General features: G+C 48.0%; 1 protein-coding gene across 3 annotated transcripts in view; it reads left to right on the top strand.

The window, feature by feature from the left end:
* Rangap1 (Ran GTPase activating protein 1) overlaps positions 1-27,141 on the top strand; it is a 29,567-nt gene extending 2,426 nt beyond the window's left edge. For all 3 annotated transcript variants that reach the window (XM_076855219.2, XM_076855220.2, XM_076855221.2), the window contains 15 exons: positions 2,909-3,058; positions 7,638-7,765; positions 10,611-10,670; positions 12,848-13,027; positions 17,552-17,686; positions 18,669-18,827; positions 19,888-20,001; positions 20,394-20,493; positions 20,576-20,660; positions 21,634-21,817; positions 22,449-22,568; positions 23,884-23,986; positions 25,523-25,611; positions 25,840-25,961; positions 26,189-27,141. In XM_076855219.2, coding sequence (XP_076711334.1) covers positions 2,947-3,058; positions 7,638-7,765; positions 10,611-10,670; positions 12,848-13,027; positions 17,552-17,686; positions 18,669-18,827; positions 19,888-20,001; positions 20,394-20,493; positions 20,576-20,660; positions 21,634-21,817; positions 22,449-22,568; positions 23,884-23,986; positions 25,523-25,611; positions 25,840-25,961; positions 26,189-26,258 — 1,761 coding nt within the window. In that variant the 5' untranslated portion in view covers positions 2,909-2,946 and the 3' untranslated portion in view covers positions 26,259-27,141. The remainder of the gene's footprint in view (positions 1-2,908; positions 3,059-7,637; positions 7,766-10,610; positions 10,671-12,847; positions 13,028-17,551; positions 17,687-18,668; positions 18,828-19,887; positions 20,002-20,393; positions 20,494-20,575; positions 20,661-21,633; positions 21,818-22,448; positions 22,569-23,883; positions 23,987-25,522; positions 25,612-25,839; positions 25,962-26,188) is intronic.
* Positions 27,142-27,397: the final 256 nt, after the last annotated feature.

The following is a 27,397-nucleotide window of genomic DNA, read 5'->3' as shown; positions in this document are numbered from 1 at the left end:
GTAATTCATGCTTATTGATAAGGAAAAATCCATGGGGGTAGGGGATAGCCTGTCTGTTTGAGCCCAGAAGAAGCCTGAGGGTCATAGGAGAATGAGGGGCTATCATAACTGAATCTGAGGGCTAGGGATGTGGCTCAGAGATACAGCACTTGCCTAGTATGTACAGGGTCCTGAATTCCATCACCAGCATCAAACAATAGCAGTAACTCTGTCTGAAGGTAAGGAAATTGGGAGAAGATGCTTTCAAGGCAACACCTCCTAGTTTTTTTCAAGTCTTCCTTGGTCTTGGATGGCCTGCCATTTCTTCATTGTCCATTCTGCCAGTCTGCTGGGCTCCAGGCTGGAAGAAACAACTGCCCCTGTTGTGATATTGTGGAGAGAGAGAGAGAGAGAGAGAGAGAGAGAGTGTGTGTGTGTGTGTGTGTGTGTGTGTGTGTGTAAATTTGTCATTGTCCAGCTTTCTGGCATACAACTCCTAAAATCCTGAAATGATGTGACTTTTTGCATGCTATTGAATTGACTACTATCTGGTGACCTCTAGTAGCTTCAGAATGGGGCCTGGTCATTAGAAAGACCCAGGCAGCATTAGAGGGATTGAGATATTCAACCCAATCTCTGAGGAGGGAAGTGGAGCTGAAGGTTAAGCTGATCATCAATAGACAGTGATTTAACCAATTATGTCTACAATGGAGCCTCCATAAAACCCCAGGAGAACAGGGTTTGGAGAGCTTCTGGATTGCTGAGCATGTGGAATAGGTTCTTGGAGGGTGGCAGGGCCAGAGAAGACATGGACACTCTAAGCCTCTTCTCCCATGTTACCGGGTATCGAACACAGGGGGACTTGAGCATTGAGTCACAATCCCAGCCCTAGTTAGTATTTTATTTATTTATTTAAATTACTGATGGATCTTTATTTATTTATATGTGGTGCTGAGAATCAAACTCAGTGTCTCACACATACTAGGCAAGTACTCTACCACTGAGCCACAACCCCAACCCCTATTTTGTATTTTATTTAGAGATAGGATCTCACTGAGTTGCTTAATGCCTTGCTAAGTTGCTGAGGCTGGCTTTGAACTCTTGGTCCTCTTGCCTCAACCTCCCAAGCCACTGGGATTATAGGTGTGTACCACTGTGCCTGGCTCTATATAGCTCTTCATCTGGCTGCTTGTTTATGTTTTTTATAATAAACCGTAAATGTAAGTAGTGTTTCCCTGAATTTTGTGAGCTTCTGGAACAAACTGAGCCCAAGGAGGAGTTTGTGGGAATCCTCTTTTAAAGTCAGTAGGTCAGGGCTGGGGATGTGGCTCGAGTGGTAGTGCGCTCGCCTGGCATGCGTGTAGCCTGGGTTCGATCCTCAGCATCACATACAAACAAAGATGTTGTGTCTGCTGATAACTAAAAAATAAATATTAAAATCCTCTCTCTCTCTCTCTCAAAAAAAAAAAAAAGTCAGTAGGTCAGATGCACAGGTAAACCAACTTGAGGTTTACATTAGAATCAGAAGTGGGTTCAGTCTATGGGATTGAGCCGTCAATCTGTGGAGTCTGACACCATCTGCAGGTAGAAAGTTTTTGGAATTAAATTAGAGGACACCCAGTGCTGTCTGCTATAGATTGAATTGCTTGGCTCAACCCACACACATCTGGTATTAGAGGTTGAGTTTGTTTTCTATATACTGGCCTATTGTGATGATGGCTCTTATGATGTAGAGACTTCTGGTCTCCTAGGAATCCATGAGGGGCTACCATGGCTTGCCCAGTATCCTGGCCAGGGTTAATACCATACTTGCAGTGGGCTTAGCCCTGTGCCCTACCCCCAGAGTCATGCCAGGGTGGGCAGCAGGGCAGTCCTTGGGATGGATGACCTGGATCCCTTAGCCATCTTTGTTCTGTTTGATGAATGGGGCCTTCAAACAGAGAGCCACCAAGATGATCAGGCGGGTGTGTGCTTGGGGTAGATTCTTTGAAGCCATTGATCTGGGACTTAACTGCCATTCACTCGAAGGCAGGGGAAATGGGCAGTTCACATGGTTTTCCCAAGGTCCCTACTAGGGCAGTTTGGCAGAGGAAGACTTGCAGCAGGATAGTTCTTCAGAGGCTAAACATGATCTTTTTGCTTTCTTGGTACTTCCTTCACCTTTCTAGAATGATTCGTTTTCTAATGCTATTTTCATTTCTCCCAGTGGTTTAGCTCTTGGGTTCTCTGTGGCAAGGGGCAAAGGGGTCCAATTCCTGAGATGACTGATATTCTACCCTGAGACCCTCCTCTGCAACCAGTGGTCCCAGGAGACTCCTTTATTTTTTCGGTACCAGAGAATGAAGCCACATGTGCTTGACCACTGAGCCGCCTCTCCGACCCTTTTTTTTTTTTTTAATATTTATTTTTTAGTTTTCGGCAGACACAACATCTTTGTTTGTATGTGGTGCTGAGGATTGAACCTGGGCCGCACGCATGCCAGGCTAGCGCGCTACTGCTTGAACCACATCCCCAGCCCCCCTTTTTTTTTAAAAAAATATATATTTTATTTAGAAACAGGGTCTCACTGAATTGTGTAGGGCCTCTCTGAGTTGCTGAGGCTAGCTTTGAACTGAGGCTTTGCCTCAGTCTCCCAAGGTGCTGGGATTGCAGATGTATGCCACTGCCTGGCTGAGACTCATTTCTTTTTGGGGGTGGGTGGGTACTGAGGATTGAACTCAGGGGCACTCGACCACTGAGCCACATTCCCAGCCCTATTTTTGTATTTTATTTAGAGACAGCGTCTCAGTTGCTTTGTGCCTCATTTTTGCTGAGATTGGCTTTGAACTCTTGATCCTCCTGTCTCAGCTTTCTGAGCTGCTGAGATTATAGGCATGAGCCACCATGCCCAGCTTGAGACTCCTTTCTTAATAAAACTTCTGCTCCTCAGTTTGCAGATCTCCAGGGGAGCCCACCATCGTGGCCAGCATGGCCTCTGAAGACATTGCCAAGCTGGCAGAGACCCTGGCCAAAACCCAGGTGGCTGGGGGACAGCTGAGTTTCAAGGGCAAGAGTCTCAAACTGAACACAGCGGAAGATGGTGAGTGCAATGTACACTTACTAATTGTCAGGAGTGCAATGTACACTTACTAATTGTCAGGCTCTTTGAGCTATATATCTTCAGTATTTGTCTTGGCAGCTCTATGAGTGACTATCATTGGACCTATTTTAACAATGAGTCTCAAAGATCAATTATCCAGGAGTGGGGGTGTAGCTTACTGGTAGATGACTTGCCTAATATGCGTAACACCGGGTTCAATACCCAGCGCTACCAAAAAAAAAAAAATTTCTTGTGAGTTCACATAAACATCCCTGCTGGTCTGTATGTTCACAATGGGCAATCTCAGGAGGGAATGGTAATGAGGGGAACAGTTAGTCCTAAGATACAGCTTCTGATTTCTGACTTTAGCTCTGGTACTCTTCTGACCCCTACCTTCATTCACTCCCATATTCATGAAATATCTGCTGCCCTCTTCAGCTGAGGCCCTGGTGGGTTGCATTAAAAAACATTGCCCTGGTGGGGCAATGGTGCAGGCCTGTAATCCCAGGGACTTGGAGGCTGAGATAGGATGATTGAGGTCAGTCTGGGCAACTTAGCAGAACTGTCTCAAAATAAATGTAAAGGACTGGGGGTGTAGCTTAGCATTAGAAGAATTGTCTCGTGTGTGAGGCCCTAGGTCCAATTTTTAGTATCAAAATATATATATTTCAGGGCTGGGGTTGTGGCTCAATGGCAGAGTGCTTACCTGTACATGTGAGACACTGGAATTGATCCTCAGTACCACGTAAAAATATATAAATAAATAAAAGATATTGTGTCCATCTATAACTAAAAAAATTTTTTTTAAATAAATAAACAGGTAGTGTTATCCTCATTTTGTGGAAATGGAAGCACTGAGAGATTGATGTGTTGTAAGTCCTTAGCTAGTAAGCACCAGAGATGGTATTTGATGCAGAATCCCAAACTCTACCTTTCTTCAAGTGTATCCCATTCACGTCTCATAACCTGTAAGCCAAAACTTTTCTTATTTCATAGATAAGAAAATAGAGGCCCATAAAGGTTGAATGACTTGCCTAAAGACCTGTAGCTAGTTAGGATCAGAGCTGAATTTAAAGCTGTGCTGTAACTTAGTGAGACCCGTCTCAAAAATAAAATATAAAAAAACTGGCTGAGGGGCTGGGGTTGTAGCTCAGTGGTAGAGTACTCGTCTAGCACGTGCGAGGCCCTGGATTTGATCCTCAGCACCACATTAAAAAAATAATAATAAGGGCTGGGATTGTGGCAGTGGTAGAGCGCTCGCCTAGTATGGGCGGGGCCTGGGTTCGATCCTCAGCACCACATGTGTTGTGTCCATCTACACCTAAGTAAATAAATAAATAAATATTAAAAAGAATAATAATAAATAAAATAACTATAACTAAAAAATAAATATAAAAAAATAAAAACTAGCTGGGGATGTGGCTCAGTGGTTAAGTACCCTGGGTTCAATCCCCAGTACCAAAAATAAATACATACATAAATACATAGGTATATTTTACTTTGAGACAAGATCTCACTTAGTTACTTAGGGCCTCGCTAAATTGTTGAGGCTGGCTTTGAACTCTTATATTTTGAGGGGGAGGATACTGGGATTGAACTCAGGGGCACTCGACCACTAAGCCACATTCCTGGCCCTATTTTGTATTTTATTTATAGAGACAGGGTCTCACTGTTAAGCATCTTGATTTTGCTGAGGTTGGCTTTGAACTCATGATCTTCTTGCCTCAGTCTCCTGAGGAGCTGGGTTTACAGGCATGCACCACCACACCTGTCTTGTTGTTTTTGGTACCAGGGATTGAACCCAGGGGAGCATAACCATGAGCCACATCCCCAGCCCTCTTTATATTTTTTATTTAGAGACATCATCTTGCTAAGTTGCTTATGGCCTTGTGGAGTGGTTGATTTGAGGCTGGCTTTGAACTCATGCCTGCCTATACCACTATGCCTGGTTCCCAGTCCTTTTACTTATTATTATTATTATTATTTTTATTTTAATTTTTTTTTTTTTGATGGTACTGGGGATTGAACCCAGGGGTGTTTACCCACTGAGGCATATCCCCAGCCCTTTTTTATATTTCATTTAGAGACAGGGTCTTGCTGAGTTGCTTAGGGTCTCACTCAATTGCTGAGGCTGGCTTTGAACTGTGCTCTTCCTGCCTCAGCCTTCAGAGCTGCTGGGATTATAGGTGTGCACCACTGTGCCTGGCTACTTTTTTTGTACTGGTATTGAGCCCAAGGTCATTTACCACTAAGCTACATCTCCAATTCTCCAGCCTTTTTTATTTTTTTAAATTTTTAAAATGCCAGGCAAGTGTGTGACCTCTGAACCCCAGCCCCTTATTTTTTATGTTGAGACAGAGTCTTGCTGTGTTGCATAGAGCCTTGGTAAATTGCTGAGGCTGTCCTTGAACCTGAGATCCTTATTTCTCAGCCACCTGAGTTGCAGGTGTATGCCACCATGCCCTGCTTGCATCTCACAGTACTTTTGAGTCCTCTTGGGGTTCAGGCTCAGCCAGAGAAACTGGTTTGGACTTGCCTGGTTGTCAAGGTGTGTAAGCAGCCTTGCTCCCTCCCTTGGGCCAGAGCTGTGAGAGTCCTTGGGTTGCTAGGAACATGGTGATGCACATTCCTTTCTCTCCATAGTGCATCAAGATTCATAGGGCTTCTTCCTATTCTTTCATCTCTTTGAGATCCTTGTATAATCCTTGTGGGAAAGAGGTGACAATGTTGATATTTTATAAATGAGGAAAAGAGAGTAAGGAGATTTAAGTAACTTGTTTAAGGTCATTTATCTGGTAAATAGCAGAGACAGAATTATTATTTTGTGTGTGTGGGGGGGGGTGGTGCTGGGGATTGAACCCAGGGTCTTGTGCATAGGAGGCAGGCACTCTACCAACTGAGCTATATTCCCAACCCCCAGAGTCAGAATTTTAACAGAGGTCTCACTGAGTCCTTGTTCCTATGCTTCTGAGTAGATATTCAGTAAATATGGATTTGCTATTAAATGTAATTTATTGAACAGGGTTAGAGTATTAAATTTCATACAAATTGTATCTCAGCTTATCTTTACAAAATTCCTTGAGAGGGCCGAAGATGTGGTTCGATGGTAGAGTGGTTCCCTAGCATGTGCAAATCCCTGAGTTTGATCCCCAACTCTCCCAAAAAATCCTTTGAGATAGGCTTTATCTCCATTTTGGGAAAACTGAGGCTCAAGGAGGTAATACAATTTGCCTAAGAGCAAACTATAAGTAGTGGAGTTGAGAATTCAGCTTTGGCTGATAATCTGCATAGATGATTTTTCCACTTTACCACCAGTCTGTACATGGTGTCTCCTATCTTGTGGTCACTGGGCACCCAGCTTAACAGTCCCAGCCTGTAAGGGACTCCTAACCTGGAGTAGGAATGTGGTGCTCAGACAACAGTTTGTTCATATTCTGAGAGATGTGAACAAAGGGCCTTAGGAAGGTAAGGCAGGGAGAGGGTCACTTTTAGCTTATTCATGGATAATGTGGCATTTGAATTGTTATTGAAAGGTGATTTGAAGGAGAAAGGGCACTGCTGCCATGAGAACACATGAGTTAGGCTCAAGAGCTGAGACCTAGAGGGTGGGTGGGCTGGGGAGAAAGGAAATTAAAATCCCATAGGGAGGCGGGCAGAGGCCTTTCCTTGTATGTTGTGCTGAGGAACCTGGAGGCTTCAATGTGAGCCCAGAGGGGACTCTGTATTGGCTGGAAGTGAACCAGGATGGGAGGAGGCCATGGTGCTAGTGAACAAGGCCCTTTTCTCTCCAGAGTAACCAGCATACCAAACTTGTTACTCTGAAGAGTAGAGGTTGGAAAGAGAAGTCCTATGAGAAGGTCTCCTGATGATTGGTTATTCAGGGATGAGTGGGGTCCATCCCTAATCTGTTATGTGAGGAATGGTGGTTTTCAATTTCTTATAACCCTGCTTGGGTTGAAAACCAGGAGAGAGGCAAATGCACCTGTAACCCCACACCTCTTGACTCTGCTCTCCCATTCTGGTGCATTTCCTTCCAAGTTTGGTCTGTGCTCCTGACTCTCCTCAGGGCTGAACTTGTGGACAGCACAGTACCCCTGACAATACACTGACATCATGCATACAGTGTGAGTTAGCTCTTTCCTTGGGACCCTAGCATCTCCATCCCCATGTAAGCATTACCTTGAGCAGCCATCCCATCTCACTGACCTGGCTAGTCCTCAGATATCAGTTGGGGCTCCCTTTTGGAGTGGTCTCCCTGTTTGACCTGGTATGTCCCCATAACTCTCACTTGTCAGAATTGTCCTTGTTACAAGCTGCTAGTTGATCTTTTTCCTTGACTTCTAAGCCTTTTGTATATGCCTTGTTTTAGCAGTCATTGCAGAGGAATTATTTGAATAGCTGTGCCCCCTGCTAGGCTTTGAGTCTGTCTGATTCTTCTCTATACATCAGGGACTGGCGCATGGAGTATGGGCACCATAACCCTTGGAGTATATGAGTGATAGGTTGTAACCAAACTCTCTCCTACCCCAACTGTTTGTGACTCCAAAAACCTAAAGTACTGTTCTTTGGTCCTGAGCAGCTAAAGATGTGATTAAAGAAATTGAAGACTTTGATGGCTTGGAGGCTCTGCGCTTGGAGGGCAACACGGTGGGTGTAGAAGCGGCCAAGGTCATTGCCAAGGCCTTAGAGAAGAAGTCGGAGTTGAAGGTGAGATTTGCAGAGCAAGCAGGCCTGGGCTGGTTGAAAACAGACTTCTGCTCACACTGCCACAAAACTCTATGTCCAGATCCTCACGCCCCTGCCTTGGTGACTGTCACCCACACAGTTCCTCTTCCTCTGGCCATCCCAGATCACATAGCACTGACTGTGGTCCCTCTTTTTTGCATTGAGCATTAGGGTATGCTTCTCGGATGGCATTAGGAGTGTAGGAAGATTATTGGGGTGACACCTGTGAAAGAAAAACTAGAGAGAATCTTCAGTTTGCAATGCATATCTGACACCCTTGAGGAGGAAGGATGTAGAGTTAGCTAGCAAGTACTTCTTTCTGTGAGATTGTTCTGAAAAACCCACCAGCTGGGAGCTCCAGAGCAAGGATTGTCCATTTAAAACAATCTTGTGATAGGGGAAATAGCCAGGCCTCAGAGCTCCTGTTCTTGTAGTCAACTGGGTATGTACTGAAGCCAGAGGCCACAGGTCACTACTCCCTACTGCTGAGTCACATTCTTTTTTGTAGGTTAAATCTAGGAGATTCCCCTTCTTGGCCAACACAAAGGGCAATTCAGTCTTCTAGCCCAGGTTCCCAAAATGGGTTCCACTGAATACTAGTCTGTCAATATGCTCTTTGAGAAAAGTAGAATTTCAGGGGTGGTGGGTCAGGTGTGGTGGTATACACCTTTAATCCCAGCTACTTGGGAGGCTGACACAGGAAGATCACAGATTGGAGACCAGCCTCTACTACTTAGTGATATTGTGTCTCAAAGGGGGGTGGGGACGTAACTCTGTGTTAGAGTGCTCCTGGGCTCAGTCTCTGGTACTGAAGGGGAAAAAAGTTGTATGCCACTGTGTCCAGCCTTGTGTGTACCCATTTTATAAGCCAGGGGAACTGAGGCTCAGGGGTGCTGATTCAGTGCAGGACTGTGATGCCCGGACATTGCAGTGTCTGTAAGTTTGCTTACAACAGAGCTCTTAAAGGGTATTTCCTTAGGAAGATCATAGTCGTCAAAGCCAGGGCCATTTTGCTTTTCTGCTCTCGGCCTAAACAAAAGAAGTCAGCCTGCCCCATGACCTCTGAAGAACAGGAATGGAGGACTTGTGGACCTGGAGGCTGCAGGCCACAATAAGAGCTGAACTTTGGCATCCATGGGCCTTGGTTCAGTTCTCGGCACCATCACCTGTCCACTTTGCACTGAATTTGGCTATTCCTCCTTCTTGAGGTCATTCTGAGAGCCTGGCTAACAGGAATGCTACTTGCATTTTCTTAGCTGGTGCAGACCCAGCTGGTCTCCAGCCTGCCTCTCTGGAGGAAGAAGCCCTAAGGCAGGGGCAGGGTGGAGCTGCCCTTGATGGCTTTCAGAGACTGGTGGTGATGCAAGATACAATGTTATCTGCCCTATGAGGTCTTGACAATTGACAAAAGTGCACCCTGGGTCACCAGCTGAGATCAAGTTCATGTGAGTTCAAACTCGTAATGCTCTACTGATCCCTTGAAGATCATTAAAGTGTAAAGCCTTTCTCAGAGAGGATTTTAGGGTGTGGGGCAGGGAGTGTCTTGGAGTCAGCTGAGTGGTGATTGGAACCCTGTCCTGTGCCCTGGAGTTCCATGCCAATCCTTTATCTCATCTGACGGGTTTAGGAAGCTTCAGGGTGAGATACCATTGTCCGGACTTGGATTTCCAGCTGTAGCTCCATGTTCCTGGTCCTAAGGATCCCATGTACGTGGGTGTAACTTAGCAGACCTAATGTAGAATATATAGCTGAGGTCCCTGGTTTGTGAATGATTGGCTTTATTTGAAGGATATGAAAAATTTTTCTGTAAAAGCTAAATTCCTGGTTGGGTGTGGGTAATGCACACCTGAAATCTCAGCTGCCCAGGAGGCAGAAGCAGGAGGATCCCAAGTTCAAGAGCAGCCTGGGCAACTTGGTCAGATCTTAAAATAAAAAATGAAATGATATGACATGATGTAAATGGAATAACTGGGGATATAGCTTAGTGGTAGAGCACTTCCTAGCAGGCACTGGTTCAGTCCCCTGCACTGCCAAACAAAAGTAAAAGAACTTCCCTAGTATGTAAGGCTGGTCTTGGTTCATATAAGATCTGGATGTTCAGGTGCAAGTGACTTTGCCAGTTTTAGATCAGACCCAGTTTTGGCCTGGAAAAGATAGGGGTTGCCAGGGTTTATTTGGGGAGTGGACACAGCAACCAGAATTGGGGAGTAGGATTGTCAAAACCAAGCTATGTGGCCTATATCTTTCTAACATTTATTTGATAATTTCTTACTATATTTGCTAACTTATAATTTCAAACCAAATATCACTTCTCTAAATGGAAAACCAGCGTGCCTTACGATAAAGGAAGTGAAATATTGTAGTGAATTCCAATTTGACACTGTTGTCACCTAAAGGCTCTGAGCCTGAGCCCTGCCTTTGTTAGGCAAGAAATGGAAGATAAGTGAGACTAGCTAGTCCCAAATGAAAGGTGGTCCTCTGGAGGTGATCAGCAGGGTTGAAAAGACACTTGAAAAAGAACTTCCTTGGTGCTGAGTCCTATATCATTTCATATTTCTCACTCAGGATCATGACATGTGTCCAGCCAGAGGGTTGGACAGATTTGCGATTTTCTTGACACTTCTCAAGGCACAGGTGTGACTTGAGAACAGGCCTCCAATTCTACCAGCTCCAACTCAAACTGGTTCAGCTTTTGCTGACAAAACCCAAATTAAGACATCTTGTAGTGCTCAGGTGTCCCGAGGGCACAGGGTGAAGTGCTGCTGTGGGCTTTACTTCAGGCAGCCTGAGGGCTCCAGCTAACTCTTCCCTTCTTTCTCCTGCACAGCGATGCCACTGGAGCGACATGTTCACAGGGAGGCTGAGGTCCGAGATCCCTCCAGCCCTGGTAAGGAACAAGCTGCCACTCTCCCCAGGCCATTCCCAACCTTTTTCTCATACCTGTTCTTTCTGGAGACTTAGTTGTATGTGTCCCCACATATAGCTAAGCCAAAGAAATGGAAGCCAGCCCAGTGTCTGCCCTATGTCCTGACCAGAAGTGCAGTGATGAGGACAAGGCGGTATAGGGGATGGAGCCAAAGGATGGGGGTTCATATTGGAGGAAGTGGAACTGAGAACAGGTGTTTTGGGGTTTCTCCCCTCACTGTGGTCCTATCTCCTCCCTGACATCCTTTCCTGGCACTGCCTCCCTGCACCCTGGGTCCTGCTCCCTCGTGACCTCAGTCCGCACACAGTCTACTGTGGTTGCTCCATTGTTCTCTGGCCCCTCCCTTTCTCGTTCCATTGCTTTTGGTTCTTGTCATGGATGGCTTCCCTCTGCTTCCTGTTCCTGGGGCTCAAAATGACTAAGGTCACATTCCCAGACTGTATGTGCACATGTGTATGTTGAAGGGGCATCACACACAACAGAAGGCTTGCCTGGGCACCTGGGAGGGGGCCTATCCTCCTGGCACAGAGCTGATCTGTAGCAGCAGGCCTTCAAGGCACAGGTGTGGGGCCGTGGTTGGCACGTGCACCCTGCTCCTCCTTGGGTCTTCATTCCTCTGGCCAGCACTGGTGTTCCTTACTAGGGCTGGAGGGATCTGGACAAAGGAATGAAGACCCAAGGAGGAGCAGGGTGCACGTGCCAACCACAGCACCACCCTTCCTTCCACAGGGCGCTTCAATCTAGCAGACAACTGGGGTCATCCAGGGTGAAAGGTGCTCTAATGGGCCCTGGGATTGGGGGGAGGCATTGATGAGGCCCTTAGAGAGCTGGTGGAGTTTGTGCCCAGTCTTGAAGGATGAACAAGATCAGGTGAGGCCAGGTTTCAGAATAAGGTTAAACGAACTCGTGGGTGGTTGATTTTAGGGTAAAGTAAACTTCCGTGTGGCATCCTTGCTCCTGGACTCTCACTGTGCCATTCTTGGTTTTCTGTAATTTTAGCATTAATTTACTTTAGCATGAGGAGATAATTTTATTTCCACATTCCCTATTACGGCAACAAATCTTTTTTTTTTTTTTTTTTTTTTATTTTTTTAGTTGTCAATGGACCTTTATTTATATGCAGTGCCTCACACATGCTAGCCAGGCGCTCTACCACTGAGCTACAGCCCCAGCCCATGGCAACAAATCTTTAGGTGAGGGTTAAGAGAACTTAGGGCCAGGGAATGGCAGATGCAGTGAGGAGGAATGGATGCAGAGTAAGCAGTTGTGGCCGCCTGAGGGCTGGAGGTTAGCTGGGGCTCATAACCTGGGACCAGGCCTGCTGAGGGCAGGATGGCCAGAAAACATCCTGCTTTGTTGAATGGTAGCAGGACAGAAGAAATGCCTGTGCTTGTGGCTTGGGTGAAGACAGACTGTCCCCTCCCACATTCCTGCCACCGTGAGCCATCTGCACAGTCCCATTTCTGTCTATACTGTCTCTGGCAGTCTCCCCTCTGACCATTTCTCCTGGGGTTGGCAAGGCTGTAGTTACCCCATTCTGGAAGGTTCTCAGGAGAACTCAGTGTCTTCCTGCCAAGTCTGCTCATGTCACCTCCATGTGCCCAGATACTCCCAGAAATCCCAGAGGAATTTGTGGGACCTGTCTCCTCCCTCTGGGTGTAGACCTGGCTTTCCCTCTCTGCTTCCTGCCACACTGGCTGCCATGAATGTTACCTGCATCTCTGCCTCACACTCCCAGGGGGCACACAGCCTGCAGTCACTCCTTGCCTGTCTCCCTAGGTTTGGGTGATATGTTTTCTCTGTCCGGCAGCCTCTCCTCAGGCTTAGTGTCACAGGCTTCAAGGTTCTTACCTTCTTGACCCTGTGCTTGCCTCCAGGCCCGCAGCTCTGTGCTCTTGTGTCTCTGCTCCTATTTTGACTCTGCCTGGAATCCTCTTAGGTTGACTGGTTAACTTTCATCCAGACTTGAGGTCAGATGCCACCTCCTACAGGGAGCCTTCCCAGACTTACACACACACATGCCCCATTCATTGGTTTTCAGGAGCCCTCGACAGGGTGTCCAGTGTGGGATCATACCAAGGAAAGCTGTGTACCTAGTAGGTGTCTGAGAGACTGACCTAAGCTTCCTCTGTGCCCAGATTTCACTAGGGGAGGGACTCATCACTGCTGGGGCCCAGCTGGTAGAGCTAGATCTAAGTGACAACGCATTTGGGCCCGATGGTGTGCGTGGCTTCGAGGCCCTGCTCAAGAGCCCAGCCTGCTTCACCCTGCATGAACTCAAGCTCAACAACTGTGGCATGGGCATCGGTGGTGGCAAGGTAAGTATGGCAGCCCTGTGTACTCCCTTCTGCGTCCATATCTAAGCATGTGTCCCAGCCGTGGCCACCTTCTGTGATGGTCATCCTTCACTTTTCTCATCAAAGGAGGAAGTTCTCAAAGGTAGCAGCCTGCAGCTAGTGGGGAGAAAGTCTGGGAGGATAAGGTTGCCAAGCAACCATCCTAAGTTCTCATGTTGGCTTGGCAACGTGGAGGTGGTATTGCTGCATAACCTGCTTTGAACTGCTGGCTCTGCAGGCTCTGTAACGGGCAGGGTTGGGGCATCCCTGCAACTCCCATCACTCACAACAGCCAGCAGATCCACAGAGAGGAAGGAGCCCAGAAAGAGAAATGTGCTGCTCTGGGAGCACAGTCATCTCTATTCTTGAACACAATCTTGCTGTACTTGGCCTGCCAGCAAGTCAGGCTGGTTGGTGTAGAAAGCAGCTCCTTTGCTTCCCAGAATATGCACCAAGGAGGCCAGCCCTCCTTATTCCCTTCTTGGTCCTTTTGGGCTCCTTTAGACTGAGAGTTGAGACAGAGACCAGTCCTTACCCCCCACTTAGGCACATCCTGATCAAAGGGAGAAAGGGGCTCCGGCATAGGAAACTAACAGGCATTGGAGACATCTTCGTGAAATTGTGTACATGGATTACAGTGAAAGGTATATGGTGCTTTCCCCATTTTCCCACAAGAGTAAGTAGACTTGTGCTTGAAGGAGTGGAGCACGTGGCTGGTGTGGGAGGGATGTGGAATTTAAACCTTTGTCCACAAGGCTCCTTTCAGAGCACTAAAGGGAACCTGGGCACAGTATCCTAGGCTGAGAAGGAAGAGTGGCTGCCCCCACAGAGGGTGCTCTCTGCCCCATAGGAGGGAAGGGGGGAACATACTCTGGGCACTCCCCCAAATCAGGATGCACTTCCCCAAATCTAACTGGGCAATGGGCTGTTCATGTTTTTTGTTTTTTGTTTTTAAATCTTTATATTGTTTGTTTATTTTTATGTGGTGCTGAGGATTGAACCCAGTGCCTCACATGTGTAAGGCGGGCACCCTGCCACTGAACTCCAGCCCCAGCCCCCTGTTCGTGGGTTTTTTGTTTTTTTTTTTCAGTACTAAAAAATATTTTTTAGTTGTTGATGGACCTTTATTTTTTATTTATTTGTATGTGGTGCTGAGAATCAAACCCAGTGCGTCACACATGCTAGGCAAGCGCATTACCACTGAGCCCCAGCCCCAGCCCCCTGTTCGTGTTTTTAAGACACCATTACAATGTGCATCCACACAGAACACAAGTAGAGCCCAACCTGGAGGGAGTGGGGTGTGGAGAGTCAGCAACACTAGTGTTCTTGCACCTTACCCTGCCACGTAGCAGTGCCAGGAGATGGGTCCATGAGCCCCTCCAGCTGGCCAGTGGGTGTATGGCCTTCTCATACTTGAGTGGGTGGGGTGGAATGATGTGGGGAAGCAGAGTTTCCCAGGGCCAGGAAGCCACCTTGACTGACCAGCTCAGCTCTGGAACTTGACTGTGCAGTAGTCCTCCCTTCACAGGATACCCAGTGGGTGTTGAAGTCATGGGTGGTTCTTAATCCTATAGATACTGAGGCCCTATACATAAATTTATAAATTAGGCACAGTAAAAGGTTAAAAAATAGAATTATGATATACTCTAATAAATGTTATATGAGGCTGGATGTGGTGGTGCACACTTACAGTGACTTGAAAGGCTGAGACAGGAGGATCACAAGTTCAAGGCTTGCCTAGCAAGACACCCTGCTAAATAAGTAAATAAGAGCTGGGGTGTAGCTCGGTGGTAAACTACCCCAGACTTCAATCCCAGTAAAAATAAAAATTATGTGAAGGGCTGGAAGTATGACTTAATGCTAGAGCATTTGCCTAATGTTTGTGAGGTTAGGGTGAGGGTCCAGTCCCAGCACTGAAAGTGGGAGAAAAAAATGAGTATCAGTTCTCACAAAATATGTACCATAGATCTTAGCAACCTTAATTTAAGATTTGTTTTCTATCCTTAAGAGCTCTTACTTAGCTGGGTGTGGTGGCACACACCTGTAATCCCAGCAGCCAGGAGGCTGGGACAGAAGGATTGTGAATTCAAAGCCAGCCTCAGTAATTTAGCAAGGCCCTAAGCATCTCAGTGAGACCCTTTTTCTATATAAAAAAGGGCTGGGGATGTGGCTCAGTGGCTAAGCGCCCCTGGGTTTAACCCCTGGTACCAAAAAAACAAAACAAAACAAAAAAAACACTCATGAAGGGAGCAGCCTATAGCTTCTCTTTGGCATATCCAAATTGCCATTGCTGCTCTTGTATTTTTGAGCCAAAATTTAAGTAAAATAAAGGTTATTTGAACACAAACATTATGATACAGTCACAGCTGATAACCAGGTGATTACCAAATGCTAGGTAGTTCATGGGCGGGGCACTTGCTTTGTGGACTCTGGACAAAGGGATGAGTCATTTCCCAGACACAAGTGAGGTTTCATCACACTATTCAGAATATATGTAATTTAAAACTTGTGAGTCATTTATTTCTAGTTGTTTTTTAATTGATTAGATTGAACCCATAGGGGCTTAACTGCTGAGCCACATCTCTAGCCCTTATTATTATTTTTTAAATATTTATTTTTTTAATTTGGAGTTGGACACAACACCTTTATTTTACTTAATTATTTTTTTATGTGGTGCTGAGAATCAAACCAGAGCCTTGCCCATGCTAGGCAAGCTCTCTACTGCTTAGCCACAACCCCAGTCCCTCCAGCCCTTATTTTTTAATTTTTAATTTTGTGACAGGATCTCATCAAGTTGCTTAGGATCTCGCTGCATTGCTGAGGCTGGCTTTGAGCTTGTGCTTCTTCTGCCTCCGCCTTCCAAGGTGCTGGGATTATAGGTGGGAGCCATTGCACCTGGCTTAGAATATATTTTGGACTGCAGTTGACTGTGGATAACTGAGACTATGAACAAGGGGGACTCCGTAACTCTCTGCTCCCTCCCTCACCACTGATTTAATAAGGCTCTGAGTCCTGGTCTTGCCATCCTGCACCTCCTGCGAGCTATAGCCCTTCAGTCATTCCTTCCAGGTGGTAGGTATCAATTGTGGCCCAGGTGCAGTAGCTGCCAGTCACAGATGTCCTGGCCTTAGCCAGGTCATTTTCCCATCTGAGTCTTAGCTTCCTCATTTGTCAAGTGAGGCTCTTGCTACTTGCCTCCAGGCAGTTGTGAGGTTTGAAGAAGTGACTGCAAAAGTTCCTGGCAGGGCTCAGGACCTGGCAGGTGCTCTGTGGTATTCTCTGCTGTCTGCAGCACTTGTGGATCTTGCTACATTAACAGTAGGCTCTGAATCCCAGTGACCAATCAGCATCTTTAAAAGCTTTGCCTATTAGAGTAACCAGGTTAGAAGCTACCTTCTGGTTGCACATCAAGGACAGGGTAGGCTGGGTTTTTAGGTTTGTGCCCCCAGCAGATGATAAAGACTGCTGTGTCCACTTGGCCTTGGCACAGGTTTGTGTCAGATGGAGTGGCTGGATTAGGGCAGCTCCCTCAGGCACCTTGTAGTCTAGAAGAGAAACTGCAAGGTTTGGGTTCTTGTCTACAGTCTGCCACACATATAGTTATCATAAGAAAGTTTTTGAGCTGGGTGGTAGCATATGCCTCTAGTCCTAGCTATTTGGGAGACAGAGGCAGGATCATCACTTGAGCTGAGTAGATCAAGGCCACTTTGGGCTAGTGGCAAAACATCTGTAATCCCAGCCACACAAGAGGCTGAGGCAGGAGGATCACAAATTCGGCCAGCCTCAGCAACTTAGTGAGATCTTGTCTCAAAATAAAAACAAAGGGGCCAAGGTGTGGCTCAGTGGTAGAGTGCTTACCTCGTATGTGTGAGGTGCTGGGTTTGATCCTCAGCACCACATAAAAATAAATAAATAAATAAAGTAAAGGTATTGTGTTCATCTACAACTAAAAATATATATATATAAAAAATAAAAAGGGGGCTTGGGTTGTGGCTCAGTGGTAGAGTGTTTGCCTTGCAGGTGTGAGGCCCTGGGTTCAATCCTCAGCATCATATAAAAATAAAAAGGACTGCCAATATAATCAGTGATAAAGCACTCCTGGGTACATATCGAAAGAAGAGGCCTCTGTCCCTCTCTGAGCCATTTGATTCTTCAACTGGAAAGTGGGAGTCATGGTAGTGGCACTCAGCAGAGGGTTGTCACAATTCAGTGAGCTAACTGGAATCCCTTACCCACATGCTCTTGAAGTCCATCCACTGTGAAGGTCTTTCCCTTCCTTTAGCAGCTCCCAGTGTCTATGAAGCTAAATCCCATAGCTTGGTGTGACACAAAACAAGAAATATTAAAGCTCGTTGTAAACAGGTATGCGACCTGTGATCATGGTGCATTAGCTGTTCCGAGTTCCCTGATTCATTACTGGCAGGGGGTGGAACATTGAAAAGCAGTTCAGAGGCAGCTAGGAGAAGGGTCTCCTGCCATGGCCTGTATCCCTTCCCTTTCCAACAGATCCTGGCAGGGGCTCTGACTGAGTGTCACCGGAAATCCAGTGCCCAGGGCAAGCCACTGGCCCTGAAGGTCTTCGTGGCTGGCAGAAACCGTTTGGAGAATGATGGAGCCACTGCTTTGGCAGAAGCTTTTGGGGTGAGTCATTTCCATTCTGCCCCAACAGGCATGAAGGCGTACTGGTAGGGGACTTACAGTCCTGGTATGAATCCCAGGGCTGGTCCTCAGCTTACCCTGGGGTGAGTTGCTTACCCTCTCTGAGCCTGTTAGCTTGTCCTGTGATGGACCAGAATTCCTGTAGTCTTTGTCCAGAAAGATTCCAGTGAGTTAGCAGCTGCTCCCTTGAGTGCTGTTTGAGAAGACTATGAGCCTTTGGATAGGGAGAGTTGCTCTACCTGAGTGCTACCTGCTAGCACAGCATCAGTGCTAGGGCAGATGAGCACATCAGACTTGTCCTGAGACAGGGAGATGGACAGAAGCAGCCCAGGGGCTAGGTACCACACACAGTACTATTGGGTAACCTTGTGCCCTGGGTTATCCTTGAGACCTTGTTGGTGAGCTGCATGAAGACTGTCCTGCCCTGCCTTGTGCATAAGTAGGATCTTCAAGCTCTATTCTTCTCTGTTCCTAATTTAAATGTTTTATAGGCCAATGGTATGCTAGCAGCATCCCTCATTCTGTGCCTCAGAGTGACCTGTCTGCTGAGCTGCTTAAAGAATCTTTTTAATAGCTTCAGTGAGAGTAGTCATTGCAGAGACCTGCTGTGTCTCACTGAACCCCTAGCTACATGGTCCTAATAGTGCAGAGGACACCAGACTAAGAAATCTATACTCTGGTTCCAGGCTTCCCTCTTCAGAGCTATGTGACCCTGGTAGTTGCTTAGCTTCTTTGATCTCTAGTCTTTTCTATCTGGTAGGGATCCTAATCCCATATGGATCCTCCTTGGGATTATAGAGAGGATCACATGCAGTCATGTCCAAAAATATGCTTTTGATATCTGTGCCCCCAAAACCTATAGACAAATCCCTGCTCAGATTGGTGGCCTCTCCCTGTGTGCTGTGTGCTGCCAGATGTCACTGACATGGGCCCACCTTTCCTCTCTTTCCTTTTGCCCTTGCAGATCATTGGAACTCTGGAGGAAGTGCACATGCCACAGAATGGGATCAACCACCCTGGTGTCACAGCCTTGGCCCAGGCCTTCTCCATCAACCCCCTGCTGCGGGTCATCAACCTCAATGACAACACCTTCACTGAGAAGGGTGCAGTGGCCATGGCTGAGGTGAGGTGGGCATGTTGGGGCAGATTGGGCTAGGTAGATAGGGTCCAGCTGCTACCTTTGCTTCACTGACAAGGACCTCCACCTCCCTGCTTCCACAGTGTGTGCCCCACATTCTTGTGCACTTGTCCAAATAGGTCACACATCATGAAGGGACCTTGTCCTTCTTAGGCAGCTCTGAGTGTTCTTGTTGCCTGTATCTTGAGCAGCCTCCATGCCACCCCCAGCAATTGGTGCTCATTTTGTTCTCAGGCCACACAGGAGAGGGCTGCTCTGGTCCCATCTGTTTCCTCATTGATTCGTTTATCAGCTATTTATTGAGGCCCTCTTCAGTGTCCAGTTTGTATCAGATGCAGGCTATGCAGGATCCCACCTTCACAGAGACAAATTCAAAGAGAAAAGTCACTGATGAGGGCTCTGCAGAGCTCCAGGCACAATAGCTGCCTGGGCACCATAGCTTTGGGTTGGGCTACAGAGGCTGCTAGGCCTGTTGATGTGGGTGTAGCAGAGGTGAGCACAGGTGTCAGTATCCAGGGTCAGACTTGGAGTAGGCTTCCTGGAAGAGCTTGCATTTCGGCTAAGTTTTTCAGGACAGCTGAACTTTTTCTGGACAAAGAGGTCTTTCAGGCTTAGGGACCAACAGAATGTGGAAGGTCCAGAGACTGGGGAGGGAGCCTTGCTTGATTGGTCCTGGTTTGAAATGACTAGGATTCAAGGGTGTGGAAGGGATGAAGAAGGGGAAGAGAGGCAGCAAGACTGTGTGGCCTCACTAACTCCATGAGACTCTCCTGTAAGCAAAATGGAGCCATGGAAGGTTCTAGGCAGTGGCTGATTAGATAAATGGTTCAGGAAATCTGGCTCTAACATGGGGAATGTGGTGGCAGAGACTTAGCCAGGGGCCTGAAGGCCAAAAAGAGGTGACAGAAGAAGAGCTGATGTAGAAGAGGCCAAACCCAGACACAGAGAGGCCAGTGTGACTGATGTTGGGTACGCATTGTTAGGCTTGCAGTGGACCTGGTTGACGCCTATACCCTCACCATGAGCCCTCGCTTTCTCCTTATAGACCCTGAAGACCTTGCGGCAGGTGGAAGTGATCAATTTCGGGGACTGCCTCGTGCGCTCCAAGGGGGCCATTGCCATTGCAGATGCCGTCCGTGGTGGCCTGCCCAAACTGAAGGTACCTCTGATCTTCTCTCCGGGCTCAGGTTTCCCCACGCTCAGGAGCCCTGCCCATGAAGGGTAAGGGTCTGGGCTGAAAGCAGATGTGCCAGGGCCATAACCCAGCTCCTCCACTTGTGTGATTTTTGTGCAAGTCTCTTTACCTTTCCAAGACACAATTTCTTCATTTAAAATAATGGGAGGAAGGGAGTAATGTGCATCATTCTAATATAATTTACGTAAGTATGTTTAATATTTGGTACTTCATTGGGTACATGGCATTGTATTGTATTTATTTTTTTCACCTGCCTTTCCCTCTTTCTTGTGAGGAAAGTGAAGTTTGAGGACAAATAGCACCTGGTCTTCTGGCTCAGATTTCTGCCTGTCCCCATCCTCTCCTCTTACTCTTAGGAGCTGAACCTGTCATTCTGTGAGATCAAGAGAGATGCTGCCCTGGCTGTTGCTGAAGCCGTGGCAGACAAGGCTGAGCTGGAGAAACTGGACCTCAATGGTAGTCAGGGTGGGACAGCCTCAGCACAGTCCTGTGGGACTGGGCCTGGCACCATCTTGACCTTCCTGTCTTCCCTGAGTAGGAAATGCCCTAGGAGAAGAGGGCTGCGAGCAGCTGCAGGAGGTGCTGGAGGGCTTCAACATGGCCAAGGTGCTGGCGTCCCTCAGGTAGGGAACTGTATGGGTGGTTGCGGAGGTCAGACATCAGGCTATTCCTTCAATTTTTTCCACTTATATTCATCCAAAATTTGTTCCTTGGGCCTCTGTTATGTGTTAGGCCCTGTGCTAGACACTAGGGAAAAAAGAATGAGAGGTTAAAATTTCTTTCCTGTAGAAATAAGGCAGAATGTCCAAGCCATCGTGTGTTTAGCAGAGGGACATAAGGGGTTGAGCGAGGCCCCCTTGTGGAGTGGCAAGTCTCCAAAGGGCTGATGTTAGATCAGATCTTGGTGTAGCAGGAGCAGCAAGTATGGAGGGTGGGAGGCAGGTCCCCTTGCAGGAACGGTCCTAACTAGAGGTGATAGATAGGTATAAGAGTGAGGATTCCAAGCCCATGTGGCAAGGGTGGGCAGCGAGGCAGCTGCTTCTCCTGCTGGATTACAGTTGGTTTGTGTCCTTGCCACCCTGCCCTTTCTACCTCTCTCCTCTCCCAATGGGTCTTGCTCATGTGTCCCTCAGTTAGATACCCTCAAGCCTGGGCTCAGGCTGCTGCTGGAAACTGAGCACTCAGCAGTTGGCTGAACCTCCAGAGGCTGGTGGTCCAGGAGAACTGGAATGCTTTCCCTAGGGTTAAGGAACTCCCTCATCTCCCCTTCCCCCACACCTGAAGCTTCCTGTGGTCAGCAAGAAGTAAATGTCACTGTCCTGAGCATCTCAGCCTAGAAAGGTTCTGCTAAGCCCTGTGACAGTTTTCTTACTTTTCTTTGCCTCTGAGTGGGATAGAGGCCTTTGAGATAGAGACAAGATCTGGTTCTGTGTACATGGCATGGGCTTACAAAAGGGTGATGCTCTGCCCTGAGATCGCGTGGCTCTCTTGCCCTCCCCAGGCTCTGTTGTGTCTCTGGGCTTATAGAGCCAGGTCTCTGAGCCAGTGTGGTCCACTGGGCAGGGAGGATCTGCTTTAGCCAGTTCCCCTCTGCAGTGATGATGAAGGTGAGGATGATGAGGATGAGGATGAGGAGGAAGGAGAAGAGGAAGAGGAGGAAGAAGAGGAGGAGGAAGAAGAGGAGGAGGAAGAGGAAGAGGAAGAAGAGGAGGAAGAGCCCCAGCAGCAAGGGGAGGAGTCAACCACACCCTCAAGAAAAATTCTGGATCCCAACAGTGGGGTAAGTGCCTTGTCATTTGCTAGGATCAGAGTTTAAAAACAGTGAAAAGTGAGGCATCTTATAGAAACCCTGATGTTTTCCTTTTTTCATCTCCTAGTGGATTATTCTAGTGACTCTTAGGGACAGCCCTCTGTTGTGGAGATTGTGGTTAAGATCCTGACACATACTTGGCATTCCTTGCTTGGCTGTGATGGCACTGGGCCCCCATTCATTGTGTTCTCTTGTAGGTGTGTAGGACCAGGACTGTCCACATTCCCGTTGAGCTGGGCTTCTTCCTGGGTTCTGGAAACAGTCAGATGACGAGGCGCTTCTCGGGTGTCAGTGTCCTTTGGCAGCACTAGCCTAAGCTAGATTGTTTCTAGAAGGATCACTTTAGCCCCTGTGTGCCTCTCTTGAGTCATGTCTGGGGACTTGGTAGAGATTTACTTGTGTTAGGAAGGTGCCCTGTTCTCTCCCCCAAAGGTTTCAGGACCAGGAGCAGGGAACTGCGCAGAGTAGGAGGAATAAGTCTAAACTCAGTCCTTGACTGGCTGGAGTGAGGAGTGGGTGTTCTGGGAGTGAGAATGGGCACTGCTGGGTTGAGGAATCTGGGGTTTGGAATCTATAAACCCCCCTGCCACCCTTTTCTCAGGAGCCAGCTCCTGTGCTGTCCTCCCCGCCTCCTGCAGACGTCTCCACCTTTCTGGCATTCCCTTCTCCAGAAAAGCTGCTGCGCCTTGGACCCAAGAGTTCTCTGCTGATAGCCCAGCAGGTGAGAGCACTTCCTGACTGTGTGTGCCTGGGCCCTGAGGTTGTCAAAGAGAAGGGACACATAGAACTTCAGGGGAGGGGAAGGATGTTCTCAACTGGGGGTCTGGCCTGCCACTGTTTTGTTTCAGTGTGAACACATGCATGTGAGTGTTTCTGCTGTATCTGGTACCCTTCAGTGGATGCAGATGTCCACATCCCACTGGGAACACACTTTTGGCCTGCAGTAAGGGTGGCCTGCCATACCCCAGCAATGACTATAGAGTTAGGGGATTTTCTCAAGACTCTTGCATATGTGTGCCTATTCAGTTACTTCTAGAAGAGTGCTCCCCCCAGGAAGCCTCTGTATATGAGGTCCCTTCTCTCTGGAGTTTAGCTACACAGAGGACATTTGCTTCCACTATATTATTCATGAAGCTTCCTGGGATGTGCAGTCCACCTGTCCCAGGACTCCTTGGCAGATCAGGTGCATGTTGCAGGGAGGCGACCCTTGCTCCAGCCTAACTTGGTTGGTTGGTTCATTGGTTCATTCAGAGATGATTGTCAACCACCTGTTTCCTGCTTGGACATGATTTTATTGATCTTTTGAACTTGTCACTTTTTTCCTCCCCTAGACTGGCCTCAAACTCCTAGGCTTTTTCTTTCATAATGAATGAAATTATATAAACCTTTTTGTGTCCTAACATTCTCATTTCACACCATTCTGCGTTTTCCTGTCAGAACTCTTTTCGTGCCCTTCCAGTGTGTAGACCTGACACTTAAAAGCAATCCACAATTTCTGGACATTTACATTTTTTTTCACTTTTCCCCATTGTCACTGAAATTGAAGCAAATTTCCATGCATGTTCTGCATTTGGGATGATTTTTTCAGGCTAGATGACAAGAGGACTGACCACTGGGTCCTGAGGATAATGATTTTTGTTTTTGTTTTTGTTTTTAATGGTACTGGGGTTGGAGCCCAGTACCTCTTGTGTGCTAGGCAAGCTTTCTACCACTGAGCTACACCCCGCAGCCCTTTGGGTTTTGTATTTGAGACAACTTCTTGCCAAATTGCTAAGACTGGCCGCCCCAAACTTGCAGCCCTCCTGTCTTAGCCTCCTGAGTAGCTGGGGTTTTTTTAGGCATATGCCGTCGAGCCTGACTGGGGTTAATAGAATTTTTGTGTACTCATCTGTTCAGTCACCCCTCAGCTGCATGTGTTTCGTGGCCTATGCACGTATTGCCAAGGCCTTGTCTGACCAGCAGCAGAACCCAGGCATCTCCACATGCACCAGAGCCCCGGGCCCATTTGACCAACTCTTTGTTTCTTGTGACCTCAGACGGATACATCTGACCCAGAGAAAGTGGTCTCTGCCTTCCTGAAAGTGTCCTCTGTGTTCAAGGATGAAGCCACAGTGAGGACAGCAGTGCAGGATGCAGTAGGTAACGCAGGCTGGGTGGTGTCCTCTGCATACCTGTGACCCTCTAGGCCCTAGGTGACACTGACTCGTAGCTGTTGGCACTCCTATGTTCCTGCACTGACGAAGCCACTTGACCCCAATCTTACATCAGGTTCTTGGGCAGGCTGGTGGCTCTCCTATGGATCAGTGTTCTGTTTTTGTTTTGTTTGTTGTTTTGGTTTTGGTTTTAGTTTGGTTTGGGTTTTGTTTGTTTGTGGTTAAGGATTAAATCCAGGGGCACTTTACCACTGAGATATAACTCCAGCGCTTTTTATTTTTTATTGTGAGAAAGGATGTTACTAAGGTGCTCAGGCTGTCCTCCAACTTATGATTCTCCTGTGTCAGCCTCTCACGTCACTGGGATTACAGGTGTATGCCACCATGCCCACCTTGCTTTCCTGTATTTTGGAGCTGGGGAAACTGTGGCCCTTCCCAGAGCCATATAGCTGTACACAGTTAGAACTTAGGCCAGGTAGTCACATCTCCAAGGCCCTGTGGATAAGTTCTTTGAGGGAAGGGCCTCTGTCCCACCTGGGAGCCTCTTTATATGCAGTTTCTGCCCTCTGAAGGTCACCTATGGAGAGGACACCTGCTTTTCACCACCATTCATGAGGCTTCCTGGGATCTGCAATCCACCTCCCCCAAGTGCCCCCAACCCATTCTCTCAGTCCCCTCCAGTCTGGTACCTGTCACCTGTAACCTTATTGCCATCTTTTTGATGTGGACCAGATTTGGCTGAGCAGAGAGGAGAAGAAGGGCCCTGCAGAAGAGCTCAGCTCATGGCAAAGGAGAGAAAGGAATAGGAGCACGTGTGGCACTTCTTTCCTTGATTGGTGCTGGAAGGCAGGAGCTGATCCTCCCTCAGAAGCAAGGCTGGGGAGGAGGCAGGGTCAGTGGGAATATCCAGGACGCTTCCTCAAGGGTTCATTGTGGGCATTTGTAGGAACAAAAGGCCTGAATTCACTTTCCCATAAAAAAATCTAACAGTTCCTGCAGGTCCCCTTGCCTTGTCAAAATATCTAAAACCTCACCCAGTTTGGTGGTCTCCCTCACTAAATCTCTGCCCCCACCGTATCTAGTACCCATGTCCTGTAATCTCTCCCCGTATCTACCTCTTGTTTTTTTGGGGGGGTGAGGAGTGGGGTTTTTGGTTTTTGGGTACTAAGAATTAAACCCAAGGTCCCTTTACCACTGAACTATTCCCCAGCCCTTTTTATTTTGAGGAAGGGTCTAATTGCTGAGGCTGGCCTCCAATTTGCAATCCTCCTGCCTCACTGAGATTACAAGGCATGCTTTACCTCACTTGTCTCACCTATCTCATGTCCACCTTTTGGTAGGGCAGGGAGGACTGTTTCTGTTCTCCTCTGCTCAACCAAAAAAATCTAGCTCATTTCAAAGAAATGGCAACCAGGTGACAGGTGTCAAACTATAGGGAACTGTGTTCGAGGGGCTCTGAATGTTCTTTGACCCATGCCTAACTCTGTCCTGCATCCTGTGCACTTTACTCCTGCTCCTGTAGATGCCCTCATGAAGAAGGCCTTCAGCTGCTCCTCCTTCAACTCCAATGTCTTCGTTACCAGGCTCCTCGTCCACATGGGTCTGCTCAAGGTGAGGCTGGAAGGAGTGGCGGCCTGGGAGGGAGGAGGCAGGCAGCTGAAGGTGCACTCCCAGCACAGCCTCTACTGAAGTCTGGATCTGCTTAAATAGCCTTGGGCTTTAAGAAGGGATCTCAGCTAGGCCTCAGCCACATGGCTGTGTCAGCAGAATCTAGGTAGTGGGGATCAAGGGCCCCCAAGTAACTTTGGGGCTCACCTCCCTTTCTGTGTTGCCTTGCAGAGTGAAGATAAGATCAAGGCCATTGGCAACTTATATGGCCCCTTGATGGTGCTGAACCACATGGTGCAGCAGGACTACTTCCCCAAGGCCCTGGCACCCCTGCTTCTGGCATTCATGACCAAGTGAGTGTGACCTTGTTGACACTTTAGTTCAGCCTGTTCAGGAGGTGCCAGGTCTAGGAGTCCAGCCCAGCACCTCAGTGTGCAAAAGGCAGAGGGGCAGTCATTGCGAAAACTAGAAAAATTTGAGTCTGGCACAAAATGGCCTCCCTAGCTGGGGAGCCCCTGCTGGAGGCTGAGCTCCAGATCCTGACATGTTCAGCCTATTCACTGAATTTTCTTCCCTGCAGGCCCAATGGTGCCCTAGAATCCTGCTCCTTTGCCCGCCACAATCTACTGCAGACGCTCTACAAGGTCTAGACTCAAAGTTGGCCTCGATTTATCCCTCAGCCTGTGCCGGGGACTTGGATGAACTGAGCTGCAGCCTATGCCCCCCACAGACAGGACTCTGACCAGAGGCAGGGAGGGTCTTTGTCTCATGTGTCATGTCAGTCCCCTGAGTATGTGTGTGGTGTGTGTGCTTCCTGTTGGCTGGGGTTTCCGCTTCTCTGCTGGACTGATCTGGTCCACCATGAGGAACTGGCCCTTGGGGCAGGGGGTGCAGGCTGCTTTGCCATTAAACTCACTGCCATCTGAGGGCACTCTGCTGATCTGTGCCTCAGGCCTGAGTCCCTGGTGGCTGTCTCACCTCCTCTGCAGCCTTCCTGCCCACTCTTGGGCTGCACAAAGCCTGGGAAGCCGCTGTCCATATGCTACCCTCTGCCACAGTTGGGCTGTTTCCTGTGTGGCCTGTATCTGCAGCACTGCCGTCCTCCCATTCATGCCTGCTGTGCTAACTGCTCAGCCAGAGATTGCCAAGAGTGGGGTCGAGTGCTTGTCAGCAGAGGGCAAGGCCCTGGCCCCCATGCCACATGGACCAGAAGAGGAGCCAGGGGCTGGCACTAGACAGTCCAGGAGCAGGAGCTGCCTCAAGCTTTGCTGGCTCTGGTGCCCATTGGGGACTGAGCTGGGCAGGCCCAGACCTGTTCTTAAGCCCAGAGAGAGTGTGGCAGATCCCCCTGATGCCTGAGCTGCATCTTGAGGTCAAGGGAGAGATGGGATTGGGCTGAGCAGGAGGTGCCCTCTGACCTCCTTTAGTGGCCACGGGTGCCCACCTTGTGCTTCCTCCTTGTGCTCTGTGTTTGTCTGGGCTGTGCCTGGGAGCTTAAATAAAGTCATGTCTGCCAGCTGCAGAGACCAAGAAGAGTCTTTCCCCTGAAGTGGGACATTCTCTGACCTCTTCCCTCAGGGCTCAGGTGCATCCTCCACTGTCAGATGTCTTCCTCTGGGCAGTGGTGCCGAGTTGGGCTTTTTTTTTTTTTTTTGTACTGGAGATTTAACCCAGAGACTCTTAACCACTGAGCCACATCTCCAGTCATGTTTTTAAATTTATTTTATTTTTTTGTAGGTGTAGATGGACACAACACAATGCCTTTATTTTTATGTGGTGCTGAGGGTCG

Source organism: Callospermophilus lateralis, chromosome 4 (assembly GCF_048772815.1).
Source record: "Callospermophilus lateralis isolate mCalLat2 chromosome 4, mCalLat2.hap1, whole genome shotgun sequence".
In the NCBI taxonomy this organism is placed as follows: Eukaryota; Metazoa; Chordata; class Mammalia; order Rodentia; family Sciuridae; genus Callospermophilus; species Callospermophilus lateralis.
Note: the sequence above shows the minus strand (reverse complement) of the source record. Positions and strands in the feature narration are given on the sequence as shown.